This window comes from Perna viridis, chromosome 4 (assembly GCF_037379345.1).
Source record: "Perna viridis isolate PV_CMFRI_1.1 ecotype Kerala chromosome 4, ASM3737934v1, whole genome shotgun sequence".
Taxonomy (NCBI): Eukaryota; Metazoa; Mollusca; class Bivalvia; order Mytilida; family Mytilidae; genus Perna; species Perna viridis.
In genome coordinates, this window is record NC_142448.1 from 52,413,144 (window position 1) to 52,430,846 (window position 17,703).

At 35.0% G+C, this 17,703-nt stretch overlaps 1 protein-coding gene and 2 pseudogenes across 1 annotated transcript; 1 reads left to right on the forward strand and 2 right to left on the reverse strand.

The window, feature by feature from the left end:
* Positions 1–219: 219 nt before the first annotated feature.
* On the reverse strand, positions 220–928 carry LOC148620507 (uncharacterized; annotated as a pseudogene).
* An 851-nt stretch (positions 929–1,779) lies between these two features.
* LOC148620508 (uncharacterized) lies at positions 1,780–4,097 on the reverse strand (annotated as a pseudogene).
* Positions 4,098–9,204: 5,107 nt separating this feature from the next.
* LOC148620509 (uncharacterized) lies at positions 9,205–17,128 on the forward strand. Its single transcript, XM_088581421.1, has 2 exons — positions 9,205–9,356; positions 14,558–17,128. Exon 2 carries the CDS (start codon positions 14,842–14,844, stop codon positions 16,411–16,413), a length of 1,572 nt encoding a protein of 523 aa, XP_088437547.1. The 5' UTR covers positions 9,205–9,356; positions 14,558–14,841; the 3' UTR covers positions 16,414–17,128.
* Positions 17,129–17,703: the final 575 nt, after the last annotated feature.

Genomic DNA, 17,703 nt, shown 5'->3' on the forward strand with positions numbered 1-17,703 from the left:
GCGGGTGTTTCTAGAAAAGCAGAGGATGCTTATTCTACCGGTGCACCTGGTCCATGCTCCCAGTTTTTAGTGGAGTCCGAGTTGTTCATTTGCTTTTGTTACTTTGTATGTTTGATTTTAGTTAAGTCATGTTTTTGTTGTGTTTGTTTGTTTTCCTTGTCTGGTCATTGTCCCTCCATTACATTCTTTTGATTACCGCTACAACCCTGATTCACTTGATTATTCTTCCAAGCAAGTGTCTTTCACGTAGCCGTCTTTTGCAGTTTCGGACTTCCACCTTCCATGTCTTTTAAGAAGTCTATCGGATATTCCAAAAGTACAAACTGCGGTAGCTCCACCGGTACGTAAACTGTGTAACCCATAAGATTTAATGTTTGTAACAAACGGTGAAAAGGCTTCTATGAATAGTCATTCTAGTATACGAAAGCGGCTTATTACCCTTTCGGAAAATGAAATGATCTTTACATTTCGTAAAATTACGGAACAAATGAATAGTTATTCTAAATAAATTCCATTCTAAATAAATTTCTAAATTTTTTATAAGGCACAATTTATATCCGGTTCTAACAATAATATTCTACCGCCGTATCTGTATATATCGGTCTTACTCTTCTGTATAAAAACGGACATATAACTTTGAAAAAATAGAATATCACATGATTGAATGTTTAACAATTCGGAAACTCGTAAAAATCGGGAATATGCTAATAAACAGGCACAAATGGTACGTTGTATATATAAATTTTAATCACAAAACATTTTATCGTACATTTTAGATAGAATCTCTGGAGTGATAGGCTCTTTTTTCTTTATCGAAACTGATAAACGCCTCTTTGCGCCTTCAAGAATATTTTTCACTAAATTAGAATCTGTTGGAGAAGAAATACTAGCAATATTATGTGGCCATCTAATACTATAAAAAGTTTGATTGATAGGGCTGGGTGAAGCCCTTTATGAACTAAACAGGCTAAATATAAAGCAACATAAATTTGGTTTAGCCGGTAAAATAAATCAATGGAAATTCCGTTTGTCCTTTTTATTGGAAAATTTGTCATTTTCATATGTAAAAATCAGTAAAAATCGTAAATAATGTCCTAGCACCACCACCCTTTTTCTGGAGAACCAGGCTGGCACACCTCCTTCTCCTTTACGCATTCTTTTTATATCGCGCTAGAATTCTAACAAATAAGCTTTTGGAACAGGGTTATGTTGCTACAAGATTGAAGTCATCACTACTTAAGTTTTATGGTCGTCATCATGAACTCTCGAGGGTCGTTATGGTGTATCCATCTGCGCCATGAAAACTGATTTATTCAACGTGTCATAGTTTTCCTTTCCTCGTTTCTCTACCCCGCACTTGACTTTATATGAGCAACTCGGCGGGTGTTTCTAGAAAAGCAGAGGATGCTTATTCTACCGGTGCACCTGGTCCATGCTCCCAGTTTTTAGTGGAGTCCGAGTTGTTCATTTGCTTTTGTTACTTTGTATGTTTGATTTTAGTTAAGTCATGTTTTTGTTGTGTTTGTTTGTTTTCCTTGTCTGTTCATTGTCCCTCCATTACATTCTTTTGATTACCGCTATAACCCTGGTTCACTTGATTATTCTTCAAAGTGTCTTTCACGTAGCCGTCTTTTGCAGTTTCGGCTAAATATAAAGCAACATAAATTTGGTTTAGCCGGTAAAATAAATCAGTGGAAATTCCGTTTGACAAAGCCCATTTTTTCCATCTTAAAAAGCCATCATAATAATTTTGAACTGTATTGATCGATTTACATTCCATCAATAATCCAGGAAGTAGTGAATTTTTTCCACAAGAGAAGCGGGCAATTGCGAAAAATCACTCTGGAAAGCCTGAAAAAACATATGTAAAAACAAAATAACATTACTACAAAAAAACATAAAAATGAAAACTTCAAAATGTCATACTCTGTCATTATAACTAACATACTGTTCATTTTATACAATATAACTACCAACCCTGCCTACATGAGGAACATATCCCACCACCACTACAAACTATATCGAAAAGGGGTACCGTAATTATATGCTAAAGAAACCATCACCTTGTAAAGGAATCCATATATGTTAGTACCAAATTCCATTTTACAGCCAATACCCTAAAAGGCAGATCAATATTTCCAAATACCGATTTGTTACCTTTACCAATAGTATAGTTTTTCTTTGTTAGTTGGAAAATCAATACACCCCAACGGCTTTAATAAACCCTTCACCAGTAGGGCATAAAATTGGCCAATAATTTGCCGATTTCCACAATGGAAAAATAACTGTTCCATGTGCCATACATTGTTTCATATAGCGTAATACTCTCGCTACTAAACCAATAGGAGGTACAAACCGTCCATTTACACCGTTCCAGTCTATAGTAAATGCATCGATGCACATCGAGTTGACCGTCCGGTAACAGGAATAAAATACTGGTAATTTGTGATTATGATCATTTGCAAACCAGTCTATCTCATGCGGACCCCATATAGATTCCAAATAATCAAAGATTCCATGAACGACACCCCAATCGTCGTAATCGTCGACTGATATAATCAGCTTTGTCGTTATTAGTTCTAGGGACCCATTCCACATGAATAGAAATGTTATTATGTACACAGTTCTAAAAAATACACAATGCAATATCCTGTAATTCAGGCTTCATGCTACCTTTAGCGACAATGCTTACTACATTCTGATTGTCCGAAAACCATTTAAGGTAGGAAACACAATTAATTTCGTAATTTCAACAGACCCATCTTGACATATAAAAAAATCCACCGCTTCAAACTCAATAAAACTTCAAGAATATGGAAACGTGTATAAAAGCAGATTTCTATAAGAGTGCCAGAAAAATTCACCATCATTTTTTATTTTTAGCAACTTTGCTCCGGAGACCCCGTAGACATGAAAAGTGACCACTGCCAAATGCCCTAAATTTTGACCTACTTTCATAGGACCAAATCACAACTTCCACATAAAATTACAGAATGAAAAAAATTCCCTTGTAAATTTGATCCTTGCCCTACATTTCTGCAGTAAATACTAAGCAATAAAGTTTATGGCAGCAAAGAAAAAAAATCAGGAAGAAACACACTGAAAAAAAGGAACTATATTCGAAAAGTCAAGGGGAATTAATTGTGATCTCGTACCTTAATGTGTTTATCTTGCAATATATTGATCATCGACTCAAGAATATGTTTAACAGCGGTGAATTCTTTCCAAGTAGAACTCTTACTCGATTACCATTCAGACCATGTACCATGTGCAATATCGTTGGGTGTTTCTACAATATAACCACCATATCCAGTATCACTCGCATCACTATAAACAATAGATTGAATTGATAAATCTGAAGTAAATTGTTTACATACAGTTAACCAACGTTAACCAACGTTAAGTTACATTTCCAAAAATTGATTTGGTGTAAACTATTTTCGGTCAAATCGATACAACTGTTCCACGAGGTTTTACCTAAAATGTCAATGCTTATATATTTGGTCATGTTATAAGCTACATTCCCGATAACGTAGGCCATAGATACTATTTGTCCGACCAAAGATGCAACTGATCTGGAATGCACTGTACGATATTATTGTAATGTAAAACTTAATATTATCAATAGTTGTAAGAACTTGTTTGATTCTATCATCAGGTTTATAATACATTTGTCTGTGTTAATAGAATATCCCAAAAAAGTAAAATGTTGAACTGGTGACCATTTAGATTATTCGTTTTTAGGAACAAAACCACTCATAATCAAATCTTGCTTTACTTGTTCTGACATAGCCCTGCATACTTCAACATCCGTATGCGTACCTAAACCATCATCTAGATACTTTAACACCTGCTTCCCTTCACCTCGCCATTTTTTATGAGTGGTCTGGTTATCTTATTGAATATGTAACATGCAGAACTTACGCCAAATGGAAGTACTAATAATTTACACCACTTTATATTGTTACCTTGGTTCCCTTGATTACTCTTCCATGAGAAACCTAGACAATCTGTATGAGGAATATAAATGTTTATGTGGTGATAGGCTGATACAATATCAGACTAAAACAGAAAGAATTATTAGTAATAAATTCCATCGCTATGCAAATATCTTCCAATTTAATACTGGTCTTCCAAAGATGTTTTGTTAACGTGTCTAAGGCCTAAAATCAAACGTTTCTTTCTACTGTCCGATTCAGAAACAGTTAGTGGATTAACAACGTATGGTTGATTGTCACATTCTTCAATTAATACACTAACCAAAAGATCATGACTACCTTCGGTAACAAACTCGTTAAGGATGATCGCCGATCGATTGTTTTTTAAACAAAGGGACGGTGGGGTACTGTAAAAGGGAATTCTGTAGCCGTTTAAAATAGTGTCCAATATAAAATCATATCATCCAATACTTTCCCATTTTCAATCTATCCTTAACAATAATATTACCCTGGCCTTGTTCATATTTATAATAATCACGAGTAAGATTATCGGAATAGTTATTAAATTGCTCAGTTTTCGTATCAAAATCTGTTGTAATTAAACTATACTTATCTTGTATGAATTCCGTCTTATTGTGGTTTTGGCATGACTGGTCTTGGGTTGAATTGACACTGATATTCCCAGTGTTGAATGGATCCACATCCATAGCATGCTCCTTGTTGCTGACCTCTACGCTGATGTCCGCTCCTGCTGGGCATGGGTTGTCCATGGTACAAGGCAGGTTCACGAAAGGGCTGATTTTTGACTGGAAAAGTAGCAATAAATTGAGAAGAAGCATTTTGACCTGTATTATTCGGCTTAGCAGCAGCCTTTTTACCCTTTGAATTACGTTTGCGTAAAGCTCTGTTTTCTGTTTTGTTAATCTTACTTTCATCGTCGGAATCGCTAGCGACTGGATTGCTCTCATATTGCCCCACAGTTTCCCATCCCCCTTCACTACCATCGGCAATCTTAATATGGTTATTGCGTTTCTTAATCTTTTCAATAACCTCAGTTATTCCCGACTTGTGGACCAACATTTTGTCAACATTTATCTCCCTGTGGAGCAGGTATCTATTTGGAACACGTAAGGTTTTCCATCCGATATCGACGATACTTTAGAAAATTCCGAAAGTCAAAAGGGAATTTCTCGTTCTACTGACCCTGCTATAAATTTTCTTTACCCGGGATACCAATGAAAATAATCCTTATGTTACCTACCAACAAAATGAAACACCCTGCAAATTTTAGAAACACCGTTGTGTTTGTCTGCTGGGGATTCCATTTTCATTCGAGTTACCTCTTTTTTCTGCACCCGAATCCGAACATCGGGCACGAGACCGCAATTAATTTTCAAGTGCATTTCAATATACACATGTGAGCAGATTAAAAAAATTCCACCGGCGCAAACTGAATAAAACTTCTCTGGCCTAAAGATATATACAAACAGAATTTTATATATATATTGTAGAAAATTTTACCGTCATTTTCTGAAATTAATACATATAATTCGAAGATGGGGTAAACATGACAAATGAACTGAGTTAAAAGTCCTAAATTTTAACATTCTTCCACTGAACCAAATCACAACTTTTAGTCAGAATTGATTAATGAAAAAAAATCCCTTGTAATTTTAACCTATTTTCTACCAATTAGAGGCAAAACTTCAGCAAATAAGTTTCCAGTAAAAATATGAAAAAATGTGGAAGGTACCTACTACCAAAGTTGGAACTATATTCGTACCAAGGGGAATTAATTGTGTTCTCGTACCTATTAGATCAATAAATGTGCCCAATTTGAATAAAAACTGCACTCATGTCAAGATGAACCTTTTTTGACTTCAAGTACAAAGTTTCATCATGATTAGTTGAAAAATATATAAGTTATAGCAAATTTAGTATCAGTGGTACATTGCATGACTTGCATGTCCAATGGTCGAAGGAAATAAGGCCCCTCTAAAATGTACATCTTTTTTTTTAAATGAAATATTTTTGTGATTTTTTACATTGGTTGCATCATATTATGTGTATCTGATGCAATAAAGTTCAGTTTACTCAAGTTCCAGCTGCTTTAAGGCCAAAAATTGGGTTTTTATACATGCGGCCATGGTCAATGCACTTTTAGACCATGTGTAGGGGTACACATATAAAAACTCATTTTATGATGCTGACAATGACTTACATTGATCAACGTCAAACATAAAGTGGTCTACACATATCTAATGTTCATTGAAAACAATAAGAAGTGGTTTCAAAGCTAAAACTGTCACTCCAGATCAATTTAAACCAGACCTGTACAGAGCTTGTTCAAGTGCGATTGTGTCCGATATTAAAAGTTAGCCTTTATTTGGGTTTTGAATGATGAAAAGTCTGAAACAAATGTAAGATAATGTAGGGTTCTAAGTTTATCAGGTACATAAGCAGACAGTCAGCTGTATTTTTCCAGTTTTTCTACAAAAAATTTCATTTTTGACACCTTATAGTGTATGCGGAACTCTAAAATTAGGTGTTTTTGAGACATCACAAGGTATATACATGTAGTGACTTACATTAGATGCATGAATATCAATGGAATGAATATATTAGTTTTTTTCACATTATTTATATTATTTACTAGCAAATACAAAAGATTCAGACCAATAAAACACATATCTGTGATTTTATAGATCCTAAGACAAGGCTGTGAAAACCCCTGATTTTGCCATATTTCATTGACTGGGTTCATAAAAATTACACTAAATTGTCAGATTTCTGCCTAAACCTTGTTCATAAAGTATGTTTTTTGTTGATTTGATGTTCCTAGTGTATAGTTAGAGGAGAAAAACTCAACGCTGTACAATATTTTCCCCACTGGTCTATATTTCATACCTAGCACCTTAGCAAAAGTGCAATTTCAATGGAAAATCCCATAGAAACCATATTTTTTATTTTAATTTCAGAAAATAGAGAATAAAGGGCCAAAATCTTATTATTTCATGTAGATTTACTGAATTCTTGAAAATAAACACCAAATTACCCCCAGCAAATACTAGCAAATACAATTTCTGATACCCTGGCAACCCCCTTATCAGGCACGAGACCGCAATTAATTTTCAAGTGCATTTCAATATACACATTTGAGCAGATTAAAAAAATTCCACCGGCGCAAACTGAATAAAACTTCTCTGGCCTAAAGATATATACAAACAGAATTTTATATATATATTGTAGAAAATTTTACCGTCATTTTCTGAAATTAATACATATAATTCGAAGATGGGGTAAACACGACAAATGAACTGAGTTAAAAGTCCTAAATTTTAACATTCTTCCACTGAACCAAATCACAACTTTTAGTCAGAATTGATTAATGAAAAAAAATCCCTTGTAATTTTAACCTATTTTCTACCAATTAGAGGCAAAACTTCAGCAAATAAGTTTCCAGTAAAAATATGAAAAAATGTGGAAGGTACCTACTACCAAAGTTGGAACTATATTCGTACCAAGGGGAATTAATTTTGTTCTCGTACCATCGATTAGAGAGACTTCGAAATTATACCTGCTCTTACGGGAGGTAACTCTGCAAAAACAGGATAAAATATGGCTGTATCCCGAGCTCCACAAGTAGGGAATAGTTTCACGTGCGTATTCGACTTTGCCATTATCAATAGCCCATATAGATTGTGTCAGATCTTCTAATAATTCAGAATTGAGCAAAAATTGAACTTTGTTGCCTTCATATTTCCATTCATATAGGGACTCAGTTTTCAACTTTTTCACTTAGATTACCACACCAAGTAAATATATCGTCCGAGATGCATTCTGAGTGTGGTATTGTATTTCCAATAGATGACCCAGAGTTCCAACAGGGAGTTCCAACGTCTGGAAACTCCCAATTGTTTGGAAAATTTTGTCTTTTTTGGGTGAAAGTTTGGCAGGTATGAGCAAATTAAAGCATTCGAATCTTCTTTTATATATTCCTTTATTTTAGTGTAACAGCCTGGACTGCATGTACCTGCACTGTATGATATAGCATTTTGGATTCATTTACACATATAGAGGGTTGTATACGACCCTACACCTGTCTGAGGAGGGTGATGCATCCGAGGGGTGTATGCGCTCAGGTCCCCTTTTGAAAGGGATTTTTTTTCAAAAATGTTGCAATTTATATGTTGAAAAATAGTCTGAAACTAATAAAGTTAAAAACAATAAATTCAATCATTCGATACTAAGTACTTTGTTATAAACAAAGATGTATTTGATGCATATTTCTTCACATATCTCGGGAGGGAAAGTTTCCGGGTCTCGGATTGCCCTTTCCCCTTTGTGTAAATCTCTGAAGCCAACACTGGTGGCATTCATCATTCAACCAATTATTGTTATACTACAATAACCAAGTCATGCTGATCTCAAGTATAATTATACTTTTTACACGCTTGATCAATCGAACAGACAACCTGATATTTTCATTTTATTTAAGTGAGAACACTTCCCCGAGACTATGCATTTTTAAAGCATAACAGGTATCTGTTTAGCATAAAACATGCTAGAATATTAGTCTGTCTTTTGTGTCACCTTCAAGGTAGCACACCGGATAAACTGTTGATGAATAGTACATATAAATGAATTAGGAAGCAAAGAAAACAGATGCATGAATACAATGAGAAAGATGCTAGGATTAGGATCCTCAGAAATCAGTTTTGAGAAGATAGCTTGGTTAGTCAACACAATTAAGTGTATAAATTATTTTTTTTGATTTAGATCTTTCTATTCATTTGCCTCAAATGCTACTGATGAGAGTTTACACCTTGAAACACGTGTACAACATCGCAAATTTGAAATATCTATAGATATGATTAGTATTTTTGTATAATATCGTCCATGCGATTTGGTATAGAACGGGTTTTTTTTTTAATTAGATAGCTCCAAATGTAGTATAGGGTAGATGTCTTTACCAGATTTAGTTGATACATATACCTGAATGTATATAGTATTCATATTAAAGGTTTTAACCTTAAGGAACAAGGGTGGATCCAGACGCCCTGAAAAGGAAGGGTGGCAGCCAGGATTCCTCAGAAAAAAGGGGTACTAGGACATTATTTGCCAGTTTTGTCGATTTTACACATGAAAATGACAAAATTTTTGATAAAAAGGAGGGAAGCCAACCCCTTGAACCCTCCACAGAATCTGTCACAGAGGAACGTCTTTCACAGTGACGAATGGTTATCAAGCAAATGTAGTTTATTCCGCTTCACTCCCCTTCACAAACTACTCTCCATTTGTTATTGTTGGCGCTGCCTGGTTATGACCTTCTTAAATCGCATATAAACGGTCTAAGTAATGTAGGTACATGTGTCATTGCATTTAAGAGCCTGGATAGTGAAGAGTTACCATGTCCATGTAAGTAATTATAAAAGGTAGTCTTTTTTAAAGCGCGCCACGTGCAGGTCCGGGTGTCAAAACAATTGGCCTACAGCAGCGCTAAGCTTGTCGTAAAAGGCGATAAAGAAGTGCTCAAAGACCTAGCCGGGGGCTGGGCGCTCTGCCCACAGGGCGACAAGGTTGTGTGCCCCAAGTGGTGGAATGGTGTGCCCCTGGCGTGTTGCATGCTGGGGTTGTCAAGCTATAATTATAAAACGGAAAACCTGGCAGCAAACCATAGTGGTGCTTCGTGTTGGGAAAGATGCCACGTTCCTCGTACGTTAAAGACCCCTGCTGTTGTATTCGATTGCCCAACCCTACCCATCCCTCCCATTTTCTTGTGGCAATCAAAATTTCTTGACCCTTGGGTCCCATCCCATTTTTCATTTCATCATCATCAATTCATGTTCATTATATCATCCATTTCATGTTCATCGTCCGAATAAAGCTGAAATATTGCTGCTCAGGCGTTAAACCTCAACAATCAATCAGTCTTTTTAAAGCGCCCCGCACGTGTCCGGGTGTCAAAAGAGTATGCCCGCAGTAGCGTTAAGCTTGCTTATCATGAAAGGCGATTAAATAGTGCTCAGAACCGTGACCGGGGACTGGGATGCCCATGGCATGTTACATGTTGGGGTCATCAGGCCATAATACGGAAAACCTGACCGCAAACCTTAGTGGTGCAACGTGTTGGGAAAGATGTCACGTTCCTCGCACTTTAAAAAAACCTGCTGTGGTATTTTATCGGAGTAGGAATCTTTGCCCTCCGTCACAGGAGGCTGAATTGCCCTACCCTACCCACCGCTCCCTGTTTCCAGTGGCAATCAAAAGTATCCTAGGGTCGCTTATGATATTGGCCGGGGAACCAGATTAGGTAGTCAGCAGAAACAGCCATGAAATAGAAGTTCCACAGCAAAAAAAATCTGAAATTTCCACTCATCTGGTTCAGTGACAAAAACAATTATTTCTCATCACTGAAAATTTACAGGCGTTTCCTATGCACTCCTTTAATGTTTTTCTGCTCTGTAAAATATTCATCGAAAAATTACTTATGTGTATCCTGGTTCCCGGACTACTAACAATACACTCGCACGTTTATTTGTTTATGTGAATCATATTGAATATTGTGATCGGGAACCAGTCTAACTTACGTGTCTCTCTTCGCCGTTCCACTTGTTCAATAACCTAACCCGTCTTGGACGAATGTATTGTTGTAATCGAAGCATAGCTTTTCTAAGATAGGGAAGGCAATCATATTTGGAGTTTCTGAAAAACTCTGAGAGTTACGTTTACGTCACATGTTATGTGTAAAATATTCCCACCATCCGTGGAGAATTGTTATCATTACGGACTTTATACATATTCTAAATTGGACCCGCTTAATCTTATAATGACATAGCCGGTTAAAAGTGAGGGTTGAAAAATGTTGAAACTCTTGGTGCTAGCTTCTATAGTCAATTTATATGCTTACATCATATTATCAAAAGTTTTAACCCTAAGGAACCGAATGTATCTCGTGTGACGAATGGTTATCAAACAGATGTATTTTATTTCGCTTCATTCCCCTGCACAAATTACTCTCCATTTGTTGTTGTGGTACCAGTATCGTATTGCATATCCCTGAGCAGGTGTACATCAAAACATGGATGCTATAAAAATATAGTGCATTTTCTTTTTGCCTCTCTACAAACTAATATTTTGTCAAAAGATATGAACAATGACTTATAAAATAGAGCAAACATCACACTGTAAGATGAAGAACTTTTTTAAAAGAAAATCTAACATAATATCATAAAAATGTTCCACTGAAAAGGTTGGTTTGGTGAGTACAAAACGAAAGTGAAAGTAGGGAAAATGGCTATTTATAGTTCGAGACTACTTTTCTGTCCGATCATCGTGGACTCACCCTATTTTCTTTGAGGGAAATTATTTTTTCACATGTCCTTAGAAATGCTACATAAGTGAAAGTTTTATTGAATCAATTTACATATTTTTTAAAAAATCCTAAAAATATGCACTTCACTATAGAAATCTATGGGAAAATTAATACGATACTGAGACCTAGTAAGCCAGTTTTTCAAGTAAAGTTGGATATTCAGCAAGTGGTCTTCACCAGCTGAAAAAGTAGTACCCCAATGCAGGTAACACTTTTAAGATGAATTAGCCAACTTTTGAACCTGATTTTTTATGGTAGTTCTGGTTTTTTGCATTTATGGTTAATCTTTACCAAATTTGGAAATGCATTTTGTTTTCATGAATTTGTATAATATCAGTTCAATAGAATTATTATCTTGACTGTTTATGATGAGCATATCTATATTCATGTAACCTAAAGCAAGTAATACTCCTGCATAAAGGATAGTTTTCAAGTTACAACACATTTTAAGTATGTGGTTAGGACTTGAAAATAGTCATTTTCCATACATTGCCTCTTATATATGAAAAAATGAATATTTTTTTTATTTTTTGTTTTTCTTTCAAATAAATAGCTAAAATGAGTTGCCATATAACTGTGTGGTTGATTTAAACACAGAAATGTCACAAAAGTCAACAGCCAATTTTTTAGTGGACTTTTTTTAGTGGTTCAAATGGACAGATTCTAATGCGGCAAGAAAAATAAAGGTGTTTTTTCATATAAAAACTGAATTTTTTCAAAAAGTATCTAAAGCAGACAGTTGTTATTATAATATTTATACCAATAAACTATTTTTCTTGCATCATAGCTATCTGTTTTAAAGAAAAAGTCCTTTTCCTGTCATATTGAGGTCCTTTTGTATCTGTTTGGGTACCAAAATGGCTTAAAATCTGTATTTTCTGCATATGAAAAGCTATATTTTTTCAAAACTATGATATTGGTATAATTTTTTTTTTGGATTTATTATAATTGAAATGACCATATCTATAGTTTAAAACAGTTGGTTGTACCAGTCATTATACTTTACTTTAAACAAGGGGCTCCCTTGAGTTAAAGACAAAAACGGAGGTTCAAATATTAATATTTCCATATATGGAAGTCACAAATGGGGATTAAATAATGATTTGGAACTCATAGTACAGCTCATGTATCTACCATGTCAGAATAAACCACAAATTTGCTTAGTTTGACTAATGCAGCAGCTTTTTATCAAAAGTAATATTTTCTGGCTAACACTGAGATATTAGTCTCATGCCTGGAATAGGGTACCTATATAAAAATTTTAATAGAAAACTCATGTTTATAGCAGGGCAATGATGTTCTGAATTTTCAGTATGAAAATGAATACTCTAGCAGAAAAACAACAACTTTTATGATTATATTGAAATGTTTATTAGTAATAGGTACCAGTATCGTATTGCATATCCCTGAGCAGGTGTACATCAAAACATGGATGCTATAAAAATATAGTGCATTTTCTTTTTGCCTCTCTACAAACTAATATTTTGTCAAAAGATATGAACAATGACTTATAAAATAGAGCAAACATCACACTATAAGATGAAGAACTTTTTTAAAAGAAAATATAACATAATATCATAAAAATGTTCCACTGAAAAGGATGGTTTGGTGAGTACAAAACAAAAGTGAAAGTAGGGAAAATGGCTATTTATAGTTCGAGACTACTTTTCTGTCCGATCTTCGTAGACTCATCCTATTTTCTTTGCGGGAAATTATTTTTTCACATGTCCTTAGAAATGCTACAGTGAAAGTTTTATTGAATCAATTTACATATTTTTTAAAAAATCCTAAAAATATGCACTTCACTATAGAAATCTATGGGAAAATTAGTACGATACTGAGACCTTGTGGGCGCTGTCCGGTTATGACCTTATTAAGCTCGTATATAAACAGTATAAGTAGTGTAGGTACATGTGCTGCAGCATTTTAGAGTCAGGATAGTGAAAACTAATCATGTCGATGTAAGTAATTATAACATTAGTCTTTTTAAGCCCAATCTGAACATCGATAACAAGGGCGGAGAAGTTTTAATTAAATTCTGTTTAAAAAATTACAATTACATCTGATATGTTTGTCTATTACAAAAACTTCTCCCTGTTAAAGACAAATGGGCGAAGTGAGCACAAAAAAGGAGAAAGTTTTGCTCATTTCTCCCTCTAGGCTCTGGTGTTTATTTGTTACATAATTCAGATTCCCTGTCTTGTCTTTGTCCCTGGATTACATTGTTTCGATTTCAGCTAGAATCTTGGTTGCCCCGATTACACTTTTTTAGTTTTAGTATTTTCATCAACAAGCTTTATTAAATGCTGACGTCATGCCCCGAATGTACATGATAATACTTATTAGGATCTGACTTTTTTTAAGTACATACTAAAATGTACCATACAACTATTGTTTTTGTTTTTGTTTTTGTTGTTTTTCTGGTTTTTGTTGTTTTTTTTTTTGTTTTGTTTTGTTTTGTTTTGTTTTGTTTTGTTTTGTTTGTGTTGTTTTTGAACGAAGTTGTTGCTGTTTGTTGTAAAAATATCCATAATAAATTCTTTTAATTGTGGTCTTCAGTGGTTCTTGGGGATACTCGCCTTTTATCTCTATCTCGGGCTACTTAATGTCAAAATAAATTGAAATGATATTTTAGGATTTAGATATTTCTATTTTTAGGGGGTAGGCAACCAACATAGTTTATGCTTGTTGCCTATAGATACAGCTTTCCTTTGTTGACGGTGTTCGTTCGAACTTGGATTGTGCATTGGAGACTAAAGAGGCCAATTTTCATACCCCCAAAAATCACCATTTAAGCTCACCTGGCAATAGGCCGTCGCCGGCTTCTGTAAACGTACTTCAAACATCTTCTCTGATACTACTTGACAAATTTTAACGAAAGTTATCATGAATGTTGGAGTATCCTGCACTGCTTATACTTTTAAGACAAAAAAAATCGATTGTTGAAATTAACCATATTGTAAGGCCTAAAAATCACTTAGAGTTCAAGGTTTATTACGATTCCTGTTATTGCCGTTGAAAGTTTATAAAAGGACAATTGTTCCAGGTGAGTGAATCAGGCTTACTAGAGCCTCCAGTTATGCGACCGCTGTCCGTTAAGTACCCTTCGTCTCTTGAGTCAAGCTCAGCTCAACAAAGTCCATATGATTGTTTTATTGGTGGTTTTGATTTTGAATAGCTCTGATGCCGACACTATGTAAAATGTAGAAACTACCATTACTTTATTTATTATATTCTCTTTCAGGTAAATGGTAACGCAGCAACACTCGTGTAACCCTATACGTCTTTCATGGTTTAAGCATTTCAATGCTGTAGCTGTTTTCATCAAAAAGAAACAATGATATTGTGGAGGTGTAAAAGATACTTGGTCACTTTGGGTCTTAAAATTAGCACGTATTTAAAACTCTTAAAATATACGGTTTTAAAACAATTACCAGCGAAACTAAAAATGTTAATCATATTTTTCACTAAAGTTTTAAATCTTCCTTGTAACAGCTGAGGTATATTTATCGGTCTTCTTTTCTTATCATGGAGTTATGTCCCCTTCTGCCGGATTTATTGATTGAGATATTTTCTTACTTGCCTCAAACCGATAAACAAAAACTTTACAAAGTAAGTAGTCACCCTTCGTGGAGGGAAGACATATGGTTAGCACCAAAGTTGTGGAGATATGTTTCGTTTACCTATTATGACAATTCATCTGATTATCAGGAAAAAAAGGCTGATTTTCCAGAGTTCTTATCACTGATACCTCACACTCATAGTCATATACAGGAATTAAATTTGGATGAATATCAATTCAAAGATATAATTGAAACAAATCCCGAATTAGAGTTTGAAAGGTTGAAGAGCTTCAAAATTCACATCAATGGAAAATCAATGAACGCTAGGATTTTGTGCAAAAATATAATTAGAGCCTTTCCTATGTTAGATGATATTCATTTACTAATACTTGATTTCGTCGGAGCAGACGCAAGTTTTTTTCGCTGTTTGTCGGCTTTACGGTTGAAAAAGCTTACACTATTCAACTGTAGACACTATCGAAGAGAAGTGAAGTACTTTGACGAGAGCGTCAGGCATATTTTAACATCTCAGCCAGATTTGACAGAGCTTTCACTTTTTACGTATGACAAAATGGAATCACTTACGCTACACTACGTTTTCAAATATTGTAGAATGTTGAAGATGTTTTCATTTTCTGCTCCTGCGGGTCTTTCAAATGACGTGTTTGAGCCAGCTTTTACTCCACTTTTACTTGAAAAAGTCAAGCTGGCTTCTTGCAATGAAATAGACAACAATTTTTTGCTTAATCTTGGTAAACGATCACAGAATCTCACAAGTTTTACTATCTACCAGTGTAATGAAGTGACGTCACAGGGCATTATGCATTTGACACAGTTTTGTCCCGAATTACATGAGATAGCTATAGAATATTATTATTCGGATCCTTTGGGTAGCGAAGGATTGTGTTATATATGGAAGAGCTGTCGAGAACTACGGAAATTCAAATACCGACAAGCCGTTGATATCACAGACTCTGATATGGTTTCATTTGCTCAGGCCTGTGTCCAACTCAGAGAGCTCACTTTGTACGATTGTCCTCTAATGTCTGATATAGCTTTGGTCGAAATTGCGAGGTGCTGCAAATTATTAACAGTTGTTGAGCTATGGCATTCAAAAGCGATCACATTGTTTGGAGTTTTGACCATGATTCTAGAAGCGAAACAACTAAAAAAGCTTATTTTAGATGGATCTGCTCGAGTGCTTGACATACCAGAGTTAGGAACGGAGCCGGAAGTGGGAGATACCTCGTGGGAATCAAGTGTAATCCGCTCAGCAAGGAAAAGAATGCAAGAAAACGTGGGAAAAATAAACATGCAACATTCTTCTCCCCTTACTCGTTTATATATTGAAAGTGAGAAGTGCAATGCAAAGTTTGATACAGTGCTATCGATTGCTAAATTGTGTCCCAATATCCGAAAATTGTCCATACCTCGGTTTTTCTTTGGAGGTTTAAGCAAAGCTTGTTATAAACAGCTGAAATCATTGTGTAAAGTCCTAGAATCAGTATCATTAGAAATGCAATACATTGAGGTTTGAGCCAATCTCCTGTGCAGAGGTGTATTTAAAGCTTTTATTTCCTCTACATTTCTTACTTCTAAATTCTTTTTTTCATTACGTAAATGAGTCACTTCACAGGAAAGAGCTTCACGGATTTATTGATGAATAGTGCGTATGCCTTAACTTGCAACATTTTTATCCCTGAAAGCAGGTTGATATTTTAAGTTAAGGAAAGGATGCATTGTAAATCTGGTACCGGTTGTTACGTTTTCGGAGGAGATTTAGTTTGCGCTTGTTACAACATATGCTTGATATGGTAAAACTACTAGCAGTTTTTTTTTCTCCTACACTTCGTTTTAATTTATTTTGGTATTCTGTTTTGTATTTCACATTGTGCATTCCTTGCATACGTTCTACACGCCGTTTTGAGTCCAGGATCTTGAACAAGGTCAAAGTACACGTAGTCAAGACAAGATTAAAACGCCCTCTGGAGACCTGCTACTGGTAGTTTCATTGGGCTATAGTATTTCTATTCCAGAGCGTGAAGATTATTCAAAGGGTTTTTATTCTTCTTGAATCTCATCATTTAAAGTTGGTGGAACTGGTGGACTTAGTGATTAAACAATAGAAAATTTGTTCCATTGAAAAATTATGTTTAATAAAATAAATGAAAACATCTATAATTGAGATTAAGAACAAGCTTGCAATATGTCTGTTTCAGATATTGAGCCTGTAAATATATGTTAATTTTTTATAATTTTTCTTTCCTTTTTGTGAAGTGTGGTGCATTTGGATTACTTGATTTCCAAACTGAAGTGTAATTTCAATCTACATTTTCATTCTAATGGCAAGCGGCAAGATTTGAACGGAAATTATATTGGTCATTTCCAAAACAAATTCTTTTGTCATGAATATGTTCATAACATTGTTAAAGCTTTATACACGAAATCTGTCTTTAGCCAAAACGTATTCTTCGGGATGCTGATATATGGTGGAACTGCGAATTACAGAATCTAACATCTTTTTTGCTTTAGGATTTGTAATCACAATCCTGGAAGGCTCATAGTTATTGTCTGTCTGACAGCGAGATGAATCGTGGCAACTTGAGTGATTATTGGAGTAGTGTTCTGTTATGTTCTTCAAATAACGTTTGAGGATCTGGGGATCAGTCGTCCTTTTCACAAAAAATCGTAAGTGTAATATTAGTCGTAAGTTGTGACGTCATAGTAAATAAAAGTATTGTGACGTCATAACTTATGACTAATTTTACTCTTACGATTTTTTTGTGAAAAGGACCACAGACTTGCAATGGCGAACAGCCCAGTTAAT

Coding starts and splice junctions, on each gene's coding strand:
- LOC148620509 (XM_088581421.1), top strand. CDS start 14,842: ATGGAGTTATGTCCCCTTCTGCCGGATTTATTGATTGAGATATTTTCT.